The following is a 23,116-nucleotide window of genomic DNA, read 5'->3' as shown; positions in this document are numbered from 1 at the left end:
AAACTTCCGGTCGATAAGTCTCCGCGGGAAAACGTCGACGGTTTGACGCCAAGTATCGTCGACGGGAAAGTATACGGAGATCGATCGTCGAAGTCACCTTTCGAAATGGATTCTCGTGTTATCACGACGCGAAACTGGTTCGCGACGATTGACAATTCTGTATCGAGAGAGAAAGAGAGAGAGAGAAAAAGACAGATGCGCTTTTTAGATTAGGAGAAGAGAGTCTAATTTACCATCGCGGAAGGACAGGACTAATTGCAAGAAAAGCGGGTTGCAACGATTCGTCATAAATCTCCCGCGTGTCTGTCGTTACGACGATTATACCGACCGTCACAAAACGGCGAAGAGCGTGAGATTTGTATGCGTGTGTATGAGGGTTGAGAACGTTACTCTATAAAAGTAACGCGTTACCGTCACCGTTATTTTTTGTAAAAAGTAACTCGTTACCGTTACTCGTTACTGATTTGAAAAAGTAACGCGTCACCGTTACTCGGAAAGTAACGATTCGTTACTTTTTCGTTTTTGTTTTTTGTAATGCTAAAGTAAGCTTATAAGATCATTTAATAATCAATATTAAATGTAATAATCTATGTTACAATTAAAAACTCTAAATTAGTCTCTAAATATATAGCAAGCGTTTTTTTATATTAAACTTCTTTAACGATTCTAATTTTTTACGTTAGTATCTTTACTTTTTAATACGCTTATCTTTATAGGAATTTAAATTGTAATTTAGAAATTTCAATTTCGTCGAAAATTTTTATCAAACATTGTTTTTAAATATTGATATTAAGAGTGTATTCCAAATATTCACTATCAGTATTGTAAAATCTATAATTTACGTTACTTAAGATTTTCAATACTGGCAGTGATTATCGGAATGCAGCCTATAATAGAAGGCTACGAAATATTTTTCAAAAAATACATCCATTGAATAGACATAAGATAATAAAGAACCAAAAAATAAGGATAAAAGTAACGGCTAATTCGTTACCGCACCCACAGAAAAGATTTCCGGATCTAATGCTATTACTCTTCAATCTATCATAAAATAGGATCGATATAGCGACAATCGTATTTATTATTGAAAAAGGAATATTTTTATCTTAAATGAAAAATTCTTAAATCTAGAATAAAATGCTCTTGGTTCTATCCCGTTAATTTTCTCACAAAGATGAAGATGGAAATTTGTAGCGATCTAACATCAAGTTATTCTAAATGCAAGAATATAATAAGCTTAGATTTGTATACGTCACTCTTGTCTCAAGATAATAAGACAATCTTATTTAATTCGAGAGAGAAGAAAAGGAATTATTGATTTAATTTTAAAATTGTTTTATTTTTATACCGCATAAGGTTGCGATACGATTAAATATGTGAAGAATATTTTTTGTCTCGTTATCAGAAATCCTTTCTGAGAGTGCGTTACTGTAAAAATGTAACGACGTTACCGTTACCGTTACAAACAGAAAAAAAAGTAACGATCGTTACCGAAAAAAAGTAACTGTTACGCGTTATTACTTATATGTGTGCATGCGTATCGCGTCGTCGCGCGACTTCTTGTCTTCCGAACAATGTTTCATAATTATTACTAATTTAGAGACAGATGCCGCGCGACACCGGTTGATACGCACATATCAGTCCGGAATGACAGTACGCCGTTTCCCCCCAAAGGAAATGTCCTAGTCAATGCGTAGAATGTTATTCTCGGAGGAGACCGGCGAGTCCTTCCTAAGACGCGTCATATCGATTCGCCGAGAACGTCGTTGTGGTTGTGACAGTTCGGGTGTGGAGAGATCCGCGTCTGATTTTCTGCCAGGGAAGGGGAGAAAGGGCGTCGACTGCGAATCTCTTCCCGGTGTCCGTTTCGATTCGATTGTCGAATGCCTACTTCGATTTGCGATCCCGTCTTCTCGAGGACTCTTTCAAGTGTCTACTTATGTGGGCCCCCTTCCCCGCCGAGAAGAGCACCCGTATCCCTTACACTGGGAAAAGGGATTGGTTATAATAATCCAGCCTTGGTCAAAGTTACCGAGAGCTTTGGCAAAATAGTTTCAACTAAACGTAACGCAATCGTAACGAAATAATTTATTTAATAGACTGATTTAGTAGGCTCAACTGAACGCAAAATTTGCCCTTTTGTTATTATTATTACAATTGATAATAATAATCAAATATTTCATTCAATGCATTACTAAATACATCTCACAAGCTTGTACGGAATTTTTTTTTTTTTTTTTTTTCAATGCAGCGTGCGATAATTCAACCGCAAAAAGTTTTCAAGGCGGGATTGAAGGGACGGATACGCCTCGCTTGTAAAAATTAAGCTCAAACTTGCCCGTTAACATTCATGATACCGCGGAGCCGCTGGGAGCGGCGACTTTACCGGAAACTTCGCCGCCCCCGTATCTCCTTCCGCCGTTGCGAAATAGGTCGGATCCATTTTGCCGCGTTTCAATTACGCGATAGCGCGCGAACTTTCGACCGATGGTCGGGATGAGAGAGCCGGCGGGTGGGAGGGCGATAAAATATCCCCCGGCATAATCGAGCGATATTCATCCCTTATAACTGATGGTAACCCCAAGTCCCTCCTCTCCTCATCTCTCCCTTGCACGCCTGCCTAGCACGATATTGGAGACAGATTTTCCGCTTGTGGCTACCGCGAAACTTTCCCTCGCGTTCGACGTCCCCTCCGTCTCGCGACTTTCCGCGTTTTACGGCATCCAAGATTCCACGAATACACTTCGCGATCCATTTGTTCCGCTACCGGTGGTTGTTGCCGTTCGTGCGCGCTACAAAATCCGCGTTCACCTGCGGGTGATAAACGGCGGAACGTGGAGAGACGCATTGCTATCGCGATAGAAATGCTCGGCGGAAATTGAAATTTTGACGGGACATAGGTGGCCCATAGGAGAGAAAGCCCGGAATACGGGATTCTCTCCCTCCCTCCCTCCCACCCCTTCCCACTCCCTCGTACTCGCTCGAATATATAAGATCGTACGTCACGCTCTCGGTTCTCGCGCCGCAAACACGTTCCACGTCGATAAGTTATTCTCAATGATGCTCGTCGTCCATCCGTGGACCGGAACATTCTTGATCGATTTTCACGGTAGGACAATACCACGTATAAATCTAAACTCGGCTCGCGCTCGCGCGGACAATTCTGTGTGTCTCGCCTCCGATAGGATTCGATTTGAATTTTACAACGAGGAAATACACAAGAGCGTGTCTTGTCTTTCCTTTATCCTTCCATACTTCCATCGTCGTATCTATCGTCGTCACGAATCCGAGCTTATATTATTAAAGACGATATATCGCGTCATGCGCTTACTTTCCATGAAGGAGTACGTCGCTTTAAAGCCTTTTGAATGACGGGACGACGTTATCCCCTGAAACTCCAACGAGAGCCGCGGACCGTTACTCATGATAGGCCTTGGCGATGTCTCCCCGCAGAACGCGTCTATCTTTTCCTTCTTCCCGTCTATATGTACGAATGCCACTAGTGAGTCGACTCCCTCGCAGCTGCAAAATAGAGAAGAAATATATTTATTTAGGATATACAATACATGTATCTCTTTTGCAAATCATAATAATCAAAATTGATTATTCAATTCATTTCGAACGCGCGCCTCGTATACATTTGCAGGTGTGCGTAACAACCAAAATTTCATACCTCCGTGCGTGATAATTATTGCGGAGAACCAACAATTTTCATATAATTTCGATAATTGTAGATAAAATATCTCTCTCGTTTCTCTCGCGCGATCATTTTATAATGTAATATTACGTAATGGTACGGAAGAATGAGGGAAGATATAACATGCGTATGCGCGCACATTGAAGTTTTATTTCAAAGAGATATTATCTGCGTAATGTCGAGTTTTTCACAATTATTTTACGCACTTTGTTAAAATGAAACTTTCAGTTGCTATTTTATTTCGGTGTTTATCATTTAGAAGAATCGTTATATACACGTTATGTCAACCGAGACTCGCTCCGGTTATATCAAGGAATATCGTCTCTCTCGAATGCGAGAGCCCCGTCACGCGTTACACAAAGCGTATACTCGATAGGAAAAACTTTTCATTCGCGCGACAAAAGACGCTCCCCGTCTTCATCCCCCGGGGAGGGGGGAGGGGGGGAGGGGTGAGGGACCCGTATTTCCATTCGCTTCTGATTTCACGTCCCGTTAGAACACAAGGAACGGGAATCAAGATGTATTTGTCCCGATGTACGCCGCCGGGACACGTTGTGTACGTTGCAACGCGTTGTCCAATTTTATATTCCGGCGCTTACGCGACGCCGTCGGCGAACTTTGAACGATAACTCGACACCGAGTTGACACTGTCGCGTAGTCTGGACTCCTCTCCTCGCTTCGGGAACCCTTGAGACACTCTCATCGTTGTCACGGCGAAATTAACCCTTGTAATCCGTTTGTCTCCGGTTAGTAAAATAACGACCAACTGCAATTAACGCAATAAAATTTAATTCGCGTTTATCCGTTGCCGATTAATGCGATATATTTTATACTGATTTTTATATATTTAATATTACATAATTCTGTCACTTATACGTAGTAATTATAGGCTTAGTTGCTTAAACGACATCGGCTCCTAATTTGTATTATCATATCGATAAATTCAAAGAAGCAAATTTATCGATTAGTTCATGCGCTTACGCACTAAAGGGTTTAAATATAATTTATAATTTTCTTAATACTTGGAAATTAATAAAAATTTTCCGACCTTCTTGAAAAACGTAAGTATAATTTAGCCAATTATTCCACAAAAGAATAAAAGTGCAAATCGATCAAATTCCTTTGCGTTTGAGGTCAATACTTGATCAATAATCGGTTATGCTGGAATCCGTGCGTTGCATTTATCGGCAAATATGCCATAATAAAGTGCTAGCTCGCCGAAAGGTTTTCGAGAAGCAGCGAGTATCACGTTCGTGAAACTGCGATGCAAATATACGCGCAACTAGTGCTCTTACTTTTTCCGAGTACGTATGTATGACACGTCGAAATATAATATCGAAAATGCAAGAAGCATATTAAATTTTAAATCGTTAATGTTATATCCGCCTTTGTTGCTTACCTCAAGTTAAATTCAATGTAACAGAAAAATCTGACTAGCTAAAGTAAATACGACATGTAACGTTGCAAAGTATACGCAACGTACGGAAAAGACATTTTTAAACATTAAAGAGAACGTTGCAAAAAGAGAATACACTCTCTATATGTCGTTTAAATCGAGCGTATACTTAAGCTTATACAGAACCATTTTACGTATTGTGTTAAACGTGAAAAAGAAGCAAACGTGTTTATCTTTCCTTTTTTCACGACAAAACGTTACGCTATAAGCTTGAAAGGAACATAATCACGTATAAAATTCATTCCCGTAAAAATAAATGTTTCCATTACCGTGCGTTTAGCGGCGTTTGAGCGTCCTTCTATTACATCTTCCTTCTATTCGAGTTCGAAGTGCCGTGGCGCGGTTTACTAGATTATAATTACGAGCAATTGCGAGCAAATCTGGCGGGCGCGATAGCACTAGCAACGATGGCTTTTAATCGGCCAATTTACGATTAACGGCAAGACGTAGAGCTTGAGTTTGCGCTCAAGCCAACGGAACACGCGCGTAATAAAGAATTATTATTAAAGCTTACTCACTCGCGCGCAAGAGGCCTATATATGGTATACGGTATGTGTACGCGAACGTCATTGCGGCGGCCACGATTTCGTACATGAGCAAATTTGTGCGACTGCATGAACGCGGCCGCGCTCGGAGGAAAATTTTGAACCAATCCACTCGGATGATTGGAAGGAAACTGGGCAGAGGAAAATCAGATGTCGACGTGGAGCTCTCCAACGTCCTATTCACTGGAAATCCCTCCAGCATTTGAATGCGCTCGATGCCTTTCCCGCATGATGAACAGATATATTAACAAGCGTCTGTCTATTATGAATAGAGACGAGATGCTTATGTTATTTTAATAGAATGTATCTTGATCCAAAGAGAAAGGATACACAGTTATGGAATCATATCGTATTTCTCATGCTATTTTAACGCTAGGTTAATATATCCAAGTAATTACATAGGTCTGCATAATTTTATATTACTCCTGGGATCTGTGTGGAAAATAAAAATAGTTTCCTACAGTTTTTTGTGCGCTGAATCCAAATCCGCAAAGAAAAATGGCCTATCACATCAGGTTTTCAAGAAAAATGAGGTTGAGATCCTTCAAAAAAGAGAATCCTTTTTTATCATTTTTGAAAATTTAGTTTTCTCATTTATTTGGCCGACATTTTGTACTGTGTCAAAAAATCTTGTTAGGCATATAGACATATCAAAAAATTATTTTATGTAGCTCAAAAAGTTCAGGAAATCATTAAAGTAAAAAAAAAAGAAGAAAAAAAAGGGAAGATTTTTTTGATATTTAAATTATTTTCAAGTATATTCGCACCTTCGTTATAAATGCCAATATACTTTCAGAAATATAGATTATATGAAAAAAAAAAAAAAAGGTCGTTACAGGCAAAGTGAAATGTTATTCGAGTATATTTACTTTCTTCCACGTGAAAAGCTGTCAAAGGGATTCTTTCTTTGGATAGAACTTTTTTTTTTTTTTTTTTTTTTTTATGCACGAAATTGTGGTTCATATTCGAGTGAATACATAGCAGCCATAGTCATTCAATGCATATAGAAAAAAAACCAAAAAATATATTAAACTAATAAAATATCTTTTCATATCATGAATATTTTTTTGAAACTGTTCATTTGTCATAGTTTAGCGCATAGTAATTAACAATGCATTTTTATATATGTATAATTTGCTATATAGCGATGCAAAATTTGTGCATGTATGTATATGTGATTAAGTAATGCCATAATTAGGTAATTTCTATTGTTAAAGAGATGAGTGAGAAACTTTTTATTTGGAACTCTATCGCTTTATATGTCATATTACATCGATCATAGTTCCCGGAGTTTATTTGATCGTAATTATCGTCTTAAAGAGATAGAGATAGGGCTCTCGATTATCACACCCGAGAAAAAAAAATTGTTAACTTGACTAAATTCGTCCAACTAATTACTATTTCTTTAATTGAAATATTTTAATATTTTAAGTCAAATACGACATATTAAATAATTAAATCTAACATGACGTATATTTGATTTAAATAGTTAAATATTTCAATTAAAGAAATACAAAGAAATAGTAATTAGTTGGACGAATTTAGTCAACGTAACAACTTTTTTTTTCTCAGTGCACCAAATGCACGACAAACGATCGTGAAATGTGGTTAAGTACCATTTAAACTTTAGTTCAACGGTACGCCGAAACCTTAATTAAATGCTGTCCGAGATCAGCCACCTGGAAAATGAATGAGAGGATAAGTGATTGCGGCCGATAGAATTGTTGAGGAAAGCATTGTATCACAAGCAGTTTCCCTAGGATTCCCTATGCTGTATACGTGTGATTTGCCGTTCCGATTATGGCGTCAATTCCACTATTCAATTTCTACATTCGAAACGTTCCCCACTGCGAAATTATGTCAAGATGCCCCCGAGAGATGAATCAGATTTTGAGGAGATTCGATCTTTTTTGTGCGAATTGAATTCGGATAAATCTTCTGTCGTCGATGAAAAGCGATGTAAGCGTATGAATTTCGATGAATAGGTGTTGACTCGGAAGAAAAAGAAACTGATGCGAAAAAGATGCGCCGACATGTCGCAAAGAATCTCGCCAAGCGACGATTTTATTAATCGCTAGATTGAGAGTGATTTCTCTGCACCGCACTTTCAGCATCCGCAATAACGATCAAATTATAAGATGTGCGATATGAAGTACAATACACGACAAAGCGTCTCGTGAAATTTTGAGATCGCATTTATCGTAATCTCCAACGCGGCGTGCAATTCAAAGATAGAGAGGCAGATGACATCCGTTACGCGCACGAATACATAATGTACCACGCCTTTTGTGTTGCAAGAATGGACCAAGGATACTAGACACGATGATATGTATCGCGAGAGTGCACCTTTACTAAAACGCAACGACGTTGTGAATGCATGCTCGTAAAAACATGTCACCGTGTATTTCCATAAATCGTGACACAATGTACGGATCGATCGCGCGATCCCGTGTGTTTAGACGAGGGGGAAAAATTTTGTTCGTTTATTCGGATTCACGAGGAATTTAAATTTTCACACTTTAATTTTAGCCACGCCAAAATTATCCGTATCTGTGTGCGCGTGCGCTTAGTTGGAAAATATTATACACTTACTCATTCGGCGTGTCGTTCGGCGAATGAAATAGATTCAGATCCTGGAATATCACCTGCACCCGTTCCTTCCCTCTTCCTTGGAAGTCGTATGTACAATGCGTCCTGGCTGGATACGGGTTTGGGTATCCAGGGGACATGACTATGCCCGTTTTCGTCGAATCGCTGTTGTAAATCATGTCGCACAGCGACGCTGTAACAAAGGAAGACGCGCGGTGACTTAACGAGCGGCAACAGAGTCGACGAATAAAAGAACGAATGTAACGAAAGTAATTAATTGACGGATCGGACACGCCAAAGGAAGGGAAAGAGAGAAGGGGCCAATTAAATTACGCGACAGCTTTCTTTCGTCGCGGCGCTTGTTTCCTTTTTTTTCCTCTCTCTCTCTCTCTCTCTCTCTCTCTCTCTCTCTTTTTTTTTTGCGCCGAAAGATACGCTGTCCGAGTTAAATTATGAATATTTCGCTTTTTAATTACAAGTGCCTTGCTCATCGACGGTTCGCTATATTATGCAAACGAGCTCCGGCTGTTGCGTGAAAATCGCGCAAAGGCTGCAAAAACACAATAACAATTATGTGGTACATACTTATTACAGTTGTATTAATGGAAATGAAATATATCCTCTTTCTCTATCCAAATCAGGATGTATGAAAAATTTTTTGAATTTCGCTCTTGAAGGCATGCAAGATACGATGACAAATACAAAGGGGACGAAATATTTCGCTTTTTAGAGATAGCGAATAAATTTCGGACGAATTATTTTTCCGTTATCGTATATACAAAAATAAATTTAAATTGTAACGAATAATATATATAATTTGTTACAATTTTAATATATATATATATATATTATTTGTTAGAATTTTAATTTAGTTTTGTATATGTAATAATAGAAAAACGGTTTCGCAGCTCGTCATGCTTATGAATTCACGTAGCATTAAGATTAAACGAGTGTCGCGAGGAACGCTCGAGATACGAAATTATTTAATGTGATAAATATATCTTAACCCCGCGCGCGCATATAACGGCACCGCGATTGTGGCGCGTATTCGTTTCTCGAGTCTCTACGCTTTAATCTTCCCGACAGTTATTAATCTTTCCGAAATTTAACGCCAGAATCGCTGAGGTACGCTGTGTAAGATGAATCTGCCGAAGAAACGCCGTCATTAGGCAACCCTTAGCGTTCTACGAATGTACGTACTTGTATATCTCCTCGTGAATACATTTTCCGCAATTTCTATGAGAGCTCTCGTCTCTTTCCTCTCTCTCTCTCTCTCTCTCTCTTTCTCTTCTTCTCCTGATCAAATAGCGCGATGTCTATCCCTGCGTATAAAGCGTCAGTATCATAATACGATTGTTAAAATACCACTCCTTTAAAAAGATGTTGAAATTATGTACCTGTCTGTGTTCGATAAATCACGATTAAAACGAAAAATAACGCAATGGTGATAAATCGTTGAACGCGGTTGCGTCGTTACGCAAACCGTGATAATTATCAGAATTTATCTTGCTAAATAAATGCACGGACCATCACGTATCGATAATATTAATTGATCATTGACTTGGTTTAGGTTGATTGGCCGACGGTAATTAATATTGAAATACGATACATGTAATGAAAATGCATTGTTGAATGCACGAAGCTGTCCCTCTCTTCTCTCTCTTCCTCTCTTTCATAATTCATCGTTGTTCGCGCAACATGCGGTCCGAGACGTGTTCGCGTGTCCACGGAACGCGAAGAAATTCGATCAAAGTGTCATTTGGCTAGAGTCATCGTTGCTGCAATCTCTTTCAAAGCCGCCGCCGGCTGACAAAAGCTTTTATCGAGTTTGGAAAAAGTAACGCAATATCTCGGCCTGCCAGCTATCTTAACGACCTTCGCGTGCAATATGGATCTCCTCTCTCTTACGCACATGCACACATACACGCACACACACAATAAGAAATATATATTTATATATTTTTGGTTTCCCCTTCTCTCTCTGTAAATTGAGAAAAAGATATATTTGTATCAGTCCGATGTTGTGCTTTTAATGGTTGCGTTGAAGAGGAAAAGACGGCATTGATATAACGAGAAAATCTGGTGGATATACAGGGTGTCCTAGACCACCCGTACACCTCTTTTCTTTCAAAAACTAAGCAATTAGTATAAAAAAATAATTGTTTTTAAGATAATTATTTACCGTTTTTTTTTTTTTTTTTTTTTTTTTGCACTAATTGATTTGTCTCATTATTCTATATATAAAAGTATTACGGTAAAATTATGGAAAACTGAATATTTTACGAAATATTTTATTTTTTATATCAAAATATGTCAGATTAAAATATAAAATAACTCAAAAAGTACTTAATGAAAAAATACTTTATGATAGTGTTTTGGAAAGATAAGGTAATCTCGAGATAAGCTACAAGAATATGTAATGAAAAATAGGGGGTTCGATTTAAGAAATTAAAGATGTCCTCGACTTGATCTTAACGATGTCATCCAAAGTCAAACCAACGAGACCATCTTATGTTTCCCTCAAAATCATACAATTTTTGTTGAAAACGTTTTTCTCTAAAATACTTAGTTTTTGAAAGAAAAGGGGTGTACGGCTGGTCTACGACACCCTGTATACTGTATATATGAACTGAAACTGGAAAGGCGCAAGGTATCAATGCGTCGTCGTCGTCGTTGTCGTCGCCGTCAGTCATGAATGTTGTATGAGTGTTTGTATCAAAAGCGTACTTATCTTGAACTTTGCGTCGCTACGAGAATATTGGAAATATCGTTCGTGCGCTGTACTCAAGTTTGTCCCTTTTGATCCCTTCTCTCTTTCTCTTTCTCCTCTTAACGTCGTTTTTAACTCCATTTCCGCCACGAGACTACAGTATGCCTATAGTAATGCTTGTCGCGTGTTAAGGAAATATGTATCGGGGCGTACATGTTTGAAGGGATACGAACATTTCCTCGAGAGTAGTCTATATCAAAAATTTAACATATTTCATATATTTTTATATATCCTTAGACGAGCGATATACTTAATCTTAGATAGAGAAATTTCGCGCCTGCCATTAATTTCCTCTCTCGTGTTTCTTGGTCGTTCCGTCAATTGCATAATTTTTACTCCAACGGCATATTATTGATGGAAATGTCGGGACTGGAAATGCGCATTATGCTGTGCCATAATGGCCGCCCTTAAAGCATTCTTATTGTTGAGCATTGCGTTGCATCGTATATATTCTCGCGAGGAAAACTTAGGAAAATGTGCGCGCCGCAAAAAAGTAAGCAGACATTATACGATTTTGCGGGCATGTCGTAATGTCGTGAAAATAGTACGCGGTGGCTTCAACACATGGCCGAGCTGTGTTGACCGTGTTTAACGATATTCGATTAAAAATACATTAATCCCATGAAAATTCAGCGTTGCTTAACTGTACACGTAATCCGCGCAATTGTCTTTTCATTAATTAATCCACAGATTTATCGTTTGCTCGAAAATTATGATTTATTCACCTACATAAGGCTTGTCGCACTTTTTATTTAAACATTATTAGTATAACCATTGAATATCGTTTATAAAGGAAGCCACACACAAATAACATTGAACAAGAAAATAAGAGAAAGAGAGAGAGAGAGAGAGAGAGAGAGAGAGAGAGATATGCGCGGCAGAAGCGGCAAACGTTTTAATTTGCATTCATGAGTCGTCCTCTCAAAATTCTTAAAGTCACCAGAGTACGTCTTCCGTTTGGGAAACGAATTCACTTACGGCGATCAATTTCTGTACTCGCGAGAATATTGTTTGCTGTCAGACGCGGTCCGTCCCGGCGAGATTGGCAATCGACAGTTTTTAGAATGGGCGATCGTTGCTTATATAAATCGTCATATATTATGCATGGGAAACGATATCGGAAAGAGAGAGGAAATGTGTTATCGTTCGTATTTCTGTTCCAGCTCGACTTTATACGCGCGAGTTTGCAGAGTTGAGAAGTAATAGGGTTGCACGAGACCCAAGACAAGACAATATGCGCAAAAATATTGTACTGGTCTTGAAAATTTTAATCTTGTCTTGATCTTGAGAGGATTTTTGTATCAAACATCTTGTCTTGTCTTGTCTTGTCTTGCCTTGATTTTTATTAACAGTTTTTATTTAACACTAAATTATTTGTCAGCTTGATAAAAAACAGAAAATAGTAAGTATATCCGATTTCTTCTGTTATCCGAAGCGCCGAGCACGATTTTCGTTTCTTCTTTACCGCGTATGCTCACGTCTCGATTGTGCAGACGAAGTCTAAAGACGAAAACCAAGTTCTTCCGCTGAACATGCAAACATTTCCGAAAGTGATAATGAATGTTCGGAAGTAAGTGCAGTTAAACGATGCGCATAGAAAACTTATTTTAAGTATGAAACAAGAAACAATGAAAAAATCGGCGTATGTTTATTATGTCGAAAAGAAAATGTGACTAAAGAAATAAAAATGAAAAATAGTAACACTGTTGGATTAAAAAAACATTTGGAGAAACATCATAAAAAAGCACATGAAGATTTATTTGGATTAAAAGTAATGAGAAATAAAATATTGTCAGAAAAACAAAAAGCGATAGATATATTTTTAAACGTAAGTATTGAAATTAAACTTTATAAATTAAGTAATATAAAGTAATTAATTTGCGCTATTTTTATGTCACATTAAAGCGTGTAATGATAATGATGCGCAGGCTCTTTAAATTTCAATTTTTTAAAGTTTTTAAATTTATAAATGTTTTTATTTACTAACAATAAATAAAACTTTTTGTCTTTCTCGCCTATTTCCATATTAATTAAAATCTCCGTTCAGAGATCGGCAACAATTAGATAACTTTTTTCAAAAATCAAGACTTCTCGATAAGATCAAGAATCTTGATAATTTGTTTTGGTATTGTCTTGATAATTAATTTAAAATCTTGTCTTGATCTTGTCTTGAAATTCGAGACTAGATCAAGACAAGACCAAAACTAGTCTTGGTATCTCGTGCAACCCTAGAGAGTAACGCGTTACTTTTTAAAATCAGTAACGAGTAACGATAACGAGTTACTTTTTACAAAAAATTACGGTAACGGTAACGCGTTACTTTTATAGAATATAACATTCCCAACCCTGCGAGTTTGTAACGTGGAGCAAGGCGCACGTGAGCGGCCCATAATCGCTCTGCTCGCTAATAATGCACGAAAACGTTAACGTGTCCAACAGCGATTAACGCTCTAAATACGAAGTGACGCAATTTCACGCTGTCGCTTTGCAGCCGCGAAAAAAGAACTTTTAGAACCCGCCTTCCCCTACAGTGACGATTTCACCGTGTTGTTTTAGAAACTTTCACGTCGCGTCGAGTAATTGCGCAACACACACATAGGCGTGATATGCGCGTTGCATATGGCGTTGTCGGAATAGTTTTAAGCTCGTTTCACTGAGCGCTGTTTCGAGATATATCCGCAAGCCTCCTATTAGCTATATAACCAGTGTCCAGCGGTCGTAACGCGCGAAAAGCCTTCACGGCGGTCCACTCTCTCCCTCTCCCCCCCCTCCTCTATCTCTCTCCCTTCCCCCTTTCGCTCCCTCATCACCGGTTGCGTAACGTAACGTAAAACCTCCCGCCGTTGACAATCCCGCCCGTGTCTTACCACAATCGCGGATTTCCCAATTAAACAGCACATTTAGCCGGGAACAACCGAGTCAGCAGCCAGCCACCGTCGGCCCCCACAGCGGGTATTAATAATTTACGAACTTTGTTGAAATTAATTTGAACGCCATTTGCGCGAGCCCGCGTCTTGGCGGTAAGTCCTGTCCCAACTCCGCAGATTTAAGCAACTCTCCCCGGCCCCTCTCACACTCCCCATCCGGCTCTCACTCAGCAGAATCCGTACCGCGGGGGGACAGGGAAGAAAGGAGGGGGGGGGGATATATCCGCCACGGGTTTCCGGTTCCGCTGCGATGATGAACGTTTCATATTTTCTTGCGCATTTCGGCGTAACTGCACGGATATACGAACACGTCGAATGCGCGCCCAGCAGCAGCAGCAGTCGAAACGGCAAAAAGTTGGTCGCACCCCGGCCACGGAATTTAATTTCAGACTTTAAATCAGACTTCTTAGACACCCGTGCCCGATCATTCCGAGACGATGATCGGCGCGGATGAAAAATTACTCCCGGCGATATTTACGCCCGGGAGCTCTTATAAATTATATACGCGCGGACACATTATATGTATATGAGAGGTATAAAATTGTCGAAAGTGCCTTGGCGAGAAAATTGTGTTTCGTTTACCATCGCGCGGAATCTTTTTCACTTCAACTAAATTATTAGCGAGATTATTTAATTGATTTTTCAGCGAAAACACTCTCTTTCCCGTCTTATGTTTTACTAATTATGGCGATAAGATTTCATCGGAAAATCAATAATATAATACGTATTATATATATATATATATCTGCGAAATCTAGCCTTTTTAAAGTTTTTTTTTTTTTTTAACCTCACATACACATATCTGGAATAAAACACATATAACTAGTATTAAAATTCATAATTATATGCAAATTACCCTTTTTATATACTCTTAAAGTATAATAAGCCCTCAAAAAATGAACAAGACTCTTTATCAAAAATTCAGATATTTCTTTAACAAAATATATTGCTATGAGAGAGAGAAAAAAAGAGAGATCTTATATATAATATTTTAACATAAAACGTATTTTAAAATATTGCTTAATTTTATATGACAGCCACTATACACTATTAATTGATTCTTTCAATAAGAATTTTTTTTTCATTGTTTTGGTATACATATTTATAATTGAAACTATTACTTATTAATAATAATAAACTGATTATACATTCAAGATAATTACGTAAAGTATATAATGCATATTATATTAAACGAGCATTCGATTTGCGGGAGAAAAAATTTATTTCTAACATCTCGTATTATATTGTCATATAATTGTTTACGATATAATCAATAAATAGTTTGTATAGTTTGTGTGTATGAATATTAAAATTGCTATTTGGAATTAAAATGGAGTTTGCAAGGGGCGAGCGGAGCCTTGGCACATGCATTATGACGTGTGCTGTTGAATCCGCGCGGACACATCGAATTTAGTTAATAAGTAATCCGCGCGGAGTTTGATAAACGGTCAATAATGATGGGCGGTCGATTTCGCGATCCAATAGAAAAATTAACTCTTACGAGGATTCACGAAAGATCTCGCGTTTTATTGGTAGTCTGAAATTATATACGTTGGTTGTGTATACACTTTGACATTTGAAGGTGTCGCACATGAGCGATTAAAGTTAGAGATAATCGGTCGAGGTGAGAAATAATCGTTTATCTACGTGTTCTAGCTGTCATCGAGTTTCTTATCGCGCACACGTGCGTGATGTCTCAATTTAGTCACTCGCGCAAGTTTATTTCATACTCATAATGTGCGGGTGATCTACGACAGCCTGTATATCGAAGTTTATAAATATATTCGATATAAACTCGAGTTATTTCACTGGACCGTGAAAAAAAAAATCGCTAATCAATCTTTCATGTGGCAGTAGTTTTTGCGATACACCGAATATTTTTAGAAGTAATAAAAGAGTTTCTTTCTTTCTTTCTTTTTTTTTTTTAAAGAGTTTCGCGCCATCATCGCGCACCACCGGTGTTGGCGAGAGATTCTTTTTATAATGCTCTCAACCACGTAATATGTCGTGTGTATGTAAGATAATTGATTAATTACGAAGCTTTCCAGACAACGGCACCATCGTTGCATAAGCGTCACTAAGCGCTCTTTAACGCGTGTCCTTCTTTTTCTCCCCATTTTGTCTCTCCTCCGTGAGAAACGCGCGAATAGCCGCTACGAATAGATGAAGATAAAAAAGATGTAGCTTGCGGCCTAGAAAAAGGTTATCACCTACTTTACCCGCTGGCGAACAGCTCGTTTATCGTTCGCAGGCGCATTAAGTGACCTTTGAGATCGCGCAAGTCCAGCATACTTTATTATTCGACAAAGGTCGATAGTTGGACATTGCAATTTTTATCTCTCTGTGAATCGTTTTACCAACTGCGTACGCGAATCTCGTCCTCGTTTCGTGTAAATTTCGAAGAAAAGATTTGACAAAAACGCAATATTTTTTTTTTTTTTTTTTTTTTTTTTTTCACTTTGACGTTGTATTCACAACGAATAACGCAAGCAGTCTGCAAATGCTGTAAAAATAATTGAAAAGCTTGACGCTTGGAATCCGCGACACGCAACTCCATTTATTGTCGGGAACGAATATGTTTCAACGAAACATCCTTCAAAATTCACTCCGCGCAATGGTATCGAACTCTCGGCGAGAACTCTTTTCGATTTCAGTCGAAGCTCTTTCTCTGCCGAGATCGATAATCAAGAATCCTCGAATCTCACGACGCGTCACGAAAGTCGTCCCGACGATCGACGATGTCCGATGTCCGGCGCAGAATTGGCGCGGCTAGTTCGAGATGACGTAATGGTATTTTTAATGTCATCGATAAGACACGAGACGGGAGGGGGCTGCGGATTTGACGTATGCCGGAAACAGAATCCGGGTCTTTGGTCGAGAAATACCGCGGGATAAACCGCATGGTTTTGTCTCACAGAAGTCAGTACAACTCTCGTTCCGCCCGGTAAAGAAACAACGAGGAAACGAGACAGAGAGGAGGGGAAGGCAGACGCGACTTCTTCCGCCAAGAGAGGAGATAAGCTCGTCGCGGGGGAGAGAAAACGAGCAAGGAAATGAGAGAAGAAAGAGAGAGAGGGAGGGAGGGAGGGAGGGAGGGAGAGAGACGCGGGTGAGGAAGTAAAAGCGGTGAGAAGGATGAGGAGGAGATGGGCGGAGGCGGAAGGCAACTTACTTAACGTTGCTACAAAATGGAACGGTAACTAATTCCGACTAGGTCGGTTGATTTATCGGCTTTTCGCGCCGCGTCGTCGACTCGTCGTCGTCGTCGTCGTCGTCGTCGTCGTCACCTTGCGCCGCTTTCGCCCGGATGACTTGGCCCGATTTGCCGTCACCGTTTTTCTCTCACGTTCTCTCGACTATTCCTCATCATTGTCCGTTGTGCTGTTTGCGTCTCGTAAATTATAATTACATTATTTCCCGTCTGCGCGAGTACAAAGCAATCGCCTATCCTCCCTTTCTCTTCCCCGCCCGCTCCTCTACCTGACGTCGGTCGTCGTCTTTTTTTCCGTCGTTGCCGAATATTTCGTTCGATATCACTTCCAACGTTCGATCGCCATTTCCATTAGCTGATGAGGTCCTCTCTCGCGCGACCGGGAAAGAATAGAAAAAGTTCGCGACGACGAGATAGAAGGGATGAGAGAGTCGGGCGGGGGGGAGCGGTGTCGGCGCGCGCGCGTTAAAGTCAATGAAATATTTAATCTCTGCGTTTCGCGATTACTTTCCGCGTCGATGCGTCTCGCTCCTAAAGACTCTCGGGGGAACACCCTCTAGACGAATCGGTTATACGGGCGAATAACCGATATTAATCTCAACGACACATGTGACAAGAAAGAAACGATGACAGATTTAATCCTAACGCGTTTAACTTTTACGTTTTTCGTCCCGCGGCGAATCGATATCCGCAAAATATATTGCTTCGGGATACGTTGACCCCGATATTATGATCCCATAAGTGGAGAATCCATCATCTATCGATGCCCCAGTGTGCTCGCGTCGGAGTTGGTCCATCGAGATCATCTCAATTAGCGACGAGATAAAGCTCGCAGAGTATGAATGAGGTCTGTCCGCATCATACCGGGGCATATACCGCGTGGCCACAACTTGATAATCCCCCCGCAAACTCAGTTATAAACTTAATCCTTTCAACACTTTCGCTAAGTCGTTGCAAAATATACTTGTTACACGATATGCGCTCAATGCGGTCAAATGACGCGGAAACTTCGACTAAGCAACATATATACCCGGTAGGATAGCGGGGGGACGTGCAATCAGGAACGATTCTTTGGGAATGACAAGATTTAAAAGCGGAGGAAAAGAGCGCGGAGAAGAGGATACAACGCCGGCGCGAATTTCGCGAAGCGAGATATCTCGCGGCCTCTCGCACCGAAAAAGAGATCGTATATCAAGTAGTCCCCGGGATACATAAAATCTCTTCCCTCCCCTTCCTTCTGCTTTTCTCTCTTTTCTTCCGTCAGCCGTAGATACCCAACGGACTCTGGTGATCTATCTTAAAGAGAGCCATAAAGGGGGATTAAGAGCGAGAGTTCGAAAGACACAATCCTTGCGAAACACGTAATCTTTATATTTCCCGGCGATCGATATATGTATTATAATAATCGCGAATATATCAAGCATAATATATCGCATTCTTCTCCGCGCGATTATACTTTGACGCATATCTCGTGCGAAACGTGAATTCGTGGCGATTTCTGAAACGCGCTTTCCCGCGTATCCTTGTCAGATGTCCGTTAAGACCACGAGCTAACGGGATTCAGACTCGGCGCGAAACGACGGCCATTCTTCACCGGGAAAGGATACCACCGTTTATTTTTTTTCTTCTTCTTCTTCTTCTTTCTCTTTTCCCTCACGTTCGCGCACACGGACGGACTCGAGACGATCGGTAATCGTGACAGCCGATCGCTCTTCCGGAATTCAGCCGGAGGACAACCGAAGAGTTTCGTGCAAGGAGCTCCATTTCCTTCTCTCCCTCCCTACATCCCCTTCGTTCCTCTCGTTTTCTTCTCCTCTGTTTCTTCTCTTATATCCCGGAGTCGAGAACGAGGCAGGTGGCAATGATTAACGCGCTTCCCAAGTGTCTACGTGGTGAAACGTGAAATTTTGTGGCTACCCCGAGAATTCCGCGAATCCGCGGAATTCGCGTGGTCAGAGGACGAGTCCCCGGTCGTTCGTCATGCGAACACCCCGCGAAAGAGAAGCTAGGCCGGGCGGGAACCGAAGAAAACTAGCAATTAAGTGTCACTCGGCGCGCAAGAACGGGATGAAGAATCGTCGGACGTTTTCGGTGTACGAGAGGGCTTACGTCGTCGGGATGCGATGCTTATATTAGCGCGGACGAAGTCGCGTTTCTTGCGCGCTGCGACCGAGGAGTTTAATATTGCCACGTTTTATTAAGCCAGCGGCTTTTCTCGCGAAATGTTTAGTTAACGAACGAAGCGAGGCTCATGAGGCTCGAGAATTAAATATCTCGAGTAGCTAAATAAGCAAGTCTAGATTAACAGATGCTCTCCTTTTTTCATTCTCTTTCTCCTTCTTCCTCTTTCTATTTCTCGCGGAGCAAAAACTGAGACAGATCTAGAATATTTTATACCACGCGCCTTCGGAAGCATTTTTTTCGTCTACGTCCGGATCGCGGCTACGATCTTCTTTAGATGCGTAAATAGATCCTTGCAGCGAAGCTTCTTCGTGCTTGCCATATCTTCAAAATCCACGATTTCGAGTAATGTCGACCCGTTTCAACGATATATTTCACGCTGATCACTAAAGTTCTTTCTCCTGTTGACTCTCAGCGAGCGCAGCTGCTCTCGCACAGCCGGCAACAATATATCACCCTCTCTTCCTCTCTCTCTCTCTCTCTCCCCCCCCCTCCCTCCCCGGCAAAGGTAAATACTCGATATCGTTCCGATTTTCTGAACGGCGGATAAAAATTCGCTGTTCATATTGCGCGTTGTTTTTGATTGTAATATCCGGAATGTCGATAAAAATCGCTGACGGCGAAAAGCTATAAAGCGTAACAACGGCGGCATCGTAGCCAAGTCAATCAAAATGTTATTTAAAAAATTTCAAAATTCATCGAATTAACGAAGCCATGTTTCTTTTATGACTTCTATTCTATCCCAATTTATCCATCGCGCATCATCGTGCGCGAGCGTGTATTAAAAAAACCGGCACGGAAGAGAACGAGCCTTTTCACGATGTTATTCAATTTTTCACCAATATCCCCATTTTTATATAATCGCGTTATTTAACAACGCTCGCGCGAATCAATGGTGTCGCGATGGCATTAAACGATATTCTGCTGGAAGGATCATTAAAGTAATACGCTGTTCACTTTCACGATGTTATCGCGATATTATTAATGTCGCTGAGTATGTACACATTGCAAAGCAACTGTTTCTCACGTCGTATAATGCCTCCTGTCGTCTACACCATAAATTCTCACTTTCTGGTCGATGTATCCGCGGTTCGTTATTTTCCCTTGAACGCAATAGACACGACATATGTAAATGCAACGGAGTTTAGCTCGACACGCCGCTTTAGGATCGAAGTTGTAAATATTCCCGTCAAATATCTATTAAATATCGAAAATGTAAATGCATGCAAAAAATGTAAATATTATTTTAACGACTTAATGGATATCATTATTCTCGATATTGGACTCTGAGGACGCAATATTCAGAGTAATTATGAAAAAAGTCTCCCGTGACGTTACGATACAATTCGTTTAATTAAATTTATGTGGATTGAAAATAGGTATGATAGGGTTTGTGGAAAGGTAAAGCGCGAATATATATTCGTGGGATTTAATGCAACATTCTTCGATCCCCAAAGCAACACGATAACGGTTTTTGCGCCGGATCCAATTTCCATTTCCAGATGCGAGCGTCGATGAATATGGAAGCGCGAACTTTCCTAATAACGGGACATATATGCTGCCGTCCGTGCGACGGATAATCGAAGATTCGTGTAAATCGATCGGAAACGCACGCAATTACATCCAAATACACTTCCATTCGCGCCGCTCTCTGGTCGCGAGAGCGAGAGAGGGGGTGAAGAAGGATCGGATTTCACCAATTATTTTGATTATTCATGGAAATTCACACGCATTCTTTCTCTCGTGAGTCAAACGGTGGCTTTATCGTGTCGCAAATGCTTAATCGTCAAATTTGCCTGTCTCACTCTGCGGAATTATTGCCATTGTGTGCATTTTACATTCACGGCATTATTTGTAACTACAATATATTCGGCTTCGAATTGTCAAATGTCATCGCGCTCTTTCATTTTATGCAGTCGCTCGCGTAAAATCAAGTCCCGTAGAATAGTTAATGACGTTCTGTTTTCTATTTTGCTTCTTTCTCCCTTTTTCCCTCTTTGCAGACAATAATATAATATATCTGTGCAAACGTATATATCGACTAACAACTAAACTTTTCATATAAATTTTACCTCTTTCATATACTGTAAAAATTAGTATTAATATTTTATCGTACGTAAAAAAATCACACACGCTACAACGATCGAGTATGGATAATGACATAATCATGAGATGTTTTCGCGATATAAATGTAATTGTGACATCATCGTGTTTTTTCATCTCGCTTCCGATCGTTCGAAGCCGAGTTTTTGTGCGTACCATATCTCCGCGAGCGTTAGAAAACTTGTAAAATAAAGTGCACACAACTCTCTCTCTCTCTCTCTCTTTCTCTCTTCCTCGTACGACTTTCTTATATAAAATGCTTGATTTAAACGTAAGCTCGCGTTAGCGAGGATTTTTCGAACTGTAACTAGGCCTGGATCGATATCCTTTTGTAGAAGGCGCACAGCTTCAATTTCCTGACCGTAATATATCTATCTTTTCGTCGCGCTTGATAAAAGTACGCTTCTTATAAATTAATCTACGGATCGGCGACCTCGGCTCTTCACCTTAAACTTCCGAGCGTGCGTGTCTCGGGAAATTCCGCAGAATTTTCCGCGACAGGCGACGTCGAACTCCTCCTCCTCCGCGAAATCTCTCACGCGTACGGTTTCCTTTCCAACGTCGTCGTTCTGCCTCGCGTGAGATTAACTTCCGATGTGTCGTCGTGTCCTTTGTAAATTCGGTAGGGGAAGAATTCGAGGCTCGCGTGCTCGCTCCCCCGTCGTTCGCGCGCGGTACGTAACGGGGGCTCGTTATATAATTCCCCCCCACCCCCACCCCCACCCCGGGTTGCGAATAGACGGGAAAAGAGAGCGGACGAGAGGTGGAGGAAAGATTTAGCGCGTGACGGTGGTGACGGTCGCGGCGGCGTCTTCAAAGGGAAGAAAATCATATGTCGGGAATGGAGAAAAAGCGCCGCGACGTCGAGACAGAACGGCGATATCTGTCGGGCGATCTGTAATCTCGCGACAGGGAGTCGCACCCGCGCGCTTTTATATTCCGTCTTATCTGTCTTCGTTTACACGGCCCCGTCCGACGACCGCTATATTAGCCGACGAAAGAGGACCGGAGGAAGGGACAGCGAGTGTCATCACGCGCTGCGTGATTGCTTTCGTACAAAAAAAAAAAAAATTCAAAAAAAAAACCCCCCCGGGAAAATACAGAAAACGCATAGTCGAGCATGCTAGAGAGCTGTAAGAGCTGCGATTTGTACATTTGATACGATCGAACGTTGCAATTCGACCCTGTTATTTCGTTCGCTTTTATTATCGCCATGCAACGCGTCGTTACCGGTGGTTTTCGATCGATCGAAAGTAGAGGCGAAAATAAGGCGAAAAACAGAAATTTGTTGAAATCTCGTGCTCAAAGGAGAGAAGAAAAATGAGGTATTAAAGAGAGAGAGAGAGAGAGTGGAAAGGCTGAATGAAAATTCTCGTCGGTGAGAACGCGCCGCTTTTTCATTGTATGTGCACAGTGAAGGAATTTGCGCCTCTTGCTTAGCTCTCTCGCTCTCTCCTGCAAAATTATTTTATCGCCGCGTGCACATTACTCTATCTCGTTATACTCGTACCCGAGTGTAAGAATGGCGGACGGAAACGGGAGCGCTGTATCGGTACTCAACTCCTTCGTATAAAGGAAACGCTCTCCGGCGGACTTTTATCTCTTTTCTTTTTTCCCTTTTTTCCCTTTTTAACGCA

The 23,116-nt window shown here is 40.6% G+C and overlaps 1 protein-coding gene across 2 annotated transcripts in view; it reads right to left on the bottom strand.

The window, feature by feature from the left end:
* Positions 1-23,116, bottom strand: part of Sol1 — a 279,883-nt gene that overhangs the window by 20,268 nt on the left and 236,499 nt on the right. For both annotated transcript variants that reach the window (XM_070312774.1, XM_070312775.1), the window contains exons 9-10: positions 8,291-8,480; positions 3,332-3,522 (exon numbers count right to left, since the gene is read on the bottom strand). In XM_070312774.1, the coding sequence (XP_070168875.1) occupies positions 3,332-3,522; positions 8,291-8,480 (381 nt within the window). The remainder of the gene's footprint in view (positions 1-3,331; positions 3,523-8,290; positions 8,481-23,116) is intronic.

This window comes from Polyergus mexicanus, unplaced genomic scaffold (genome assembly GCF_030449975.1).
Source record: "Polyergus mexicanus isolate NDT 795.1 unplaced genomic scaffold, iyPolMexi1.0 SCAF_23, whole genome shotgun sequence".
In the NCBI taxonomy this organism is placed as follows: Eukaryota; Metazoa; Arthropoda; class Insecta; order Hymenoptera; family Formicidae; genus Polyergus; species Polyergus mexicanus.
This window is presented reverse-complemented; position numbering and strand designations above follow the sequence as displayed.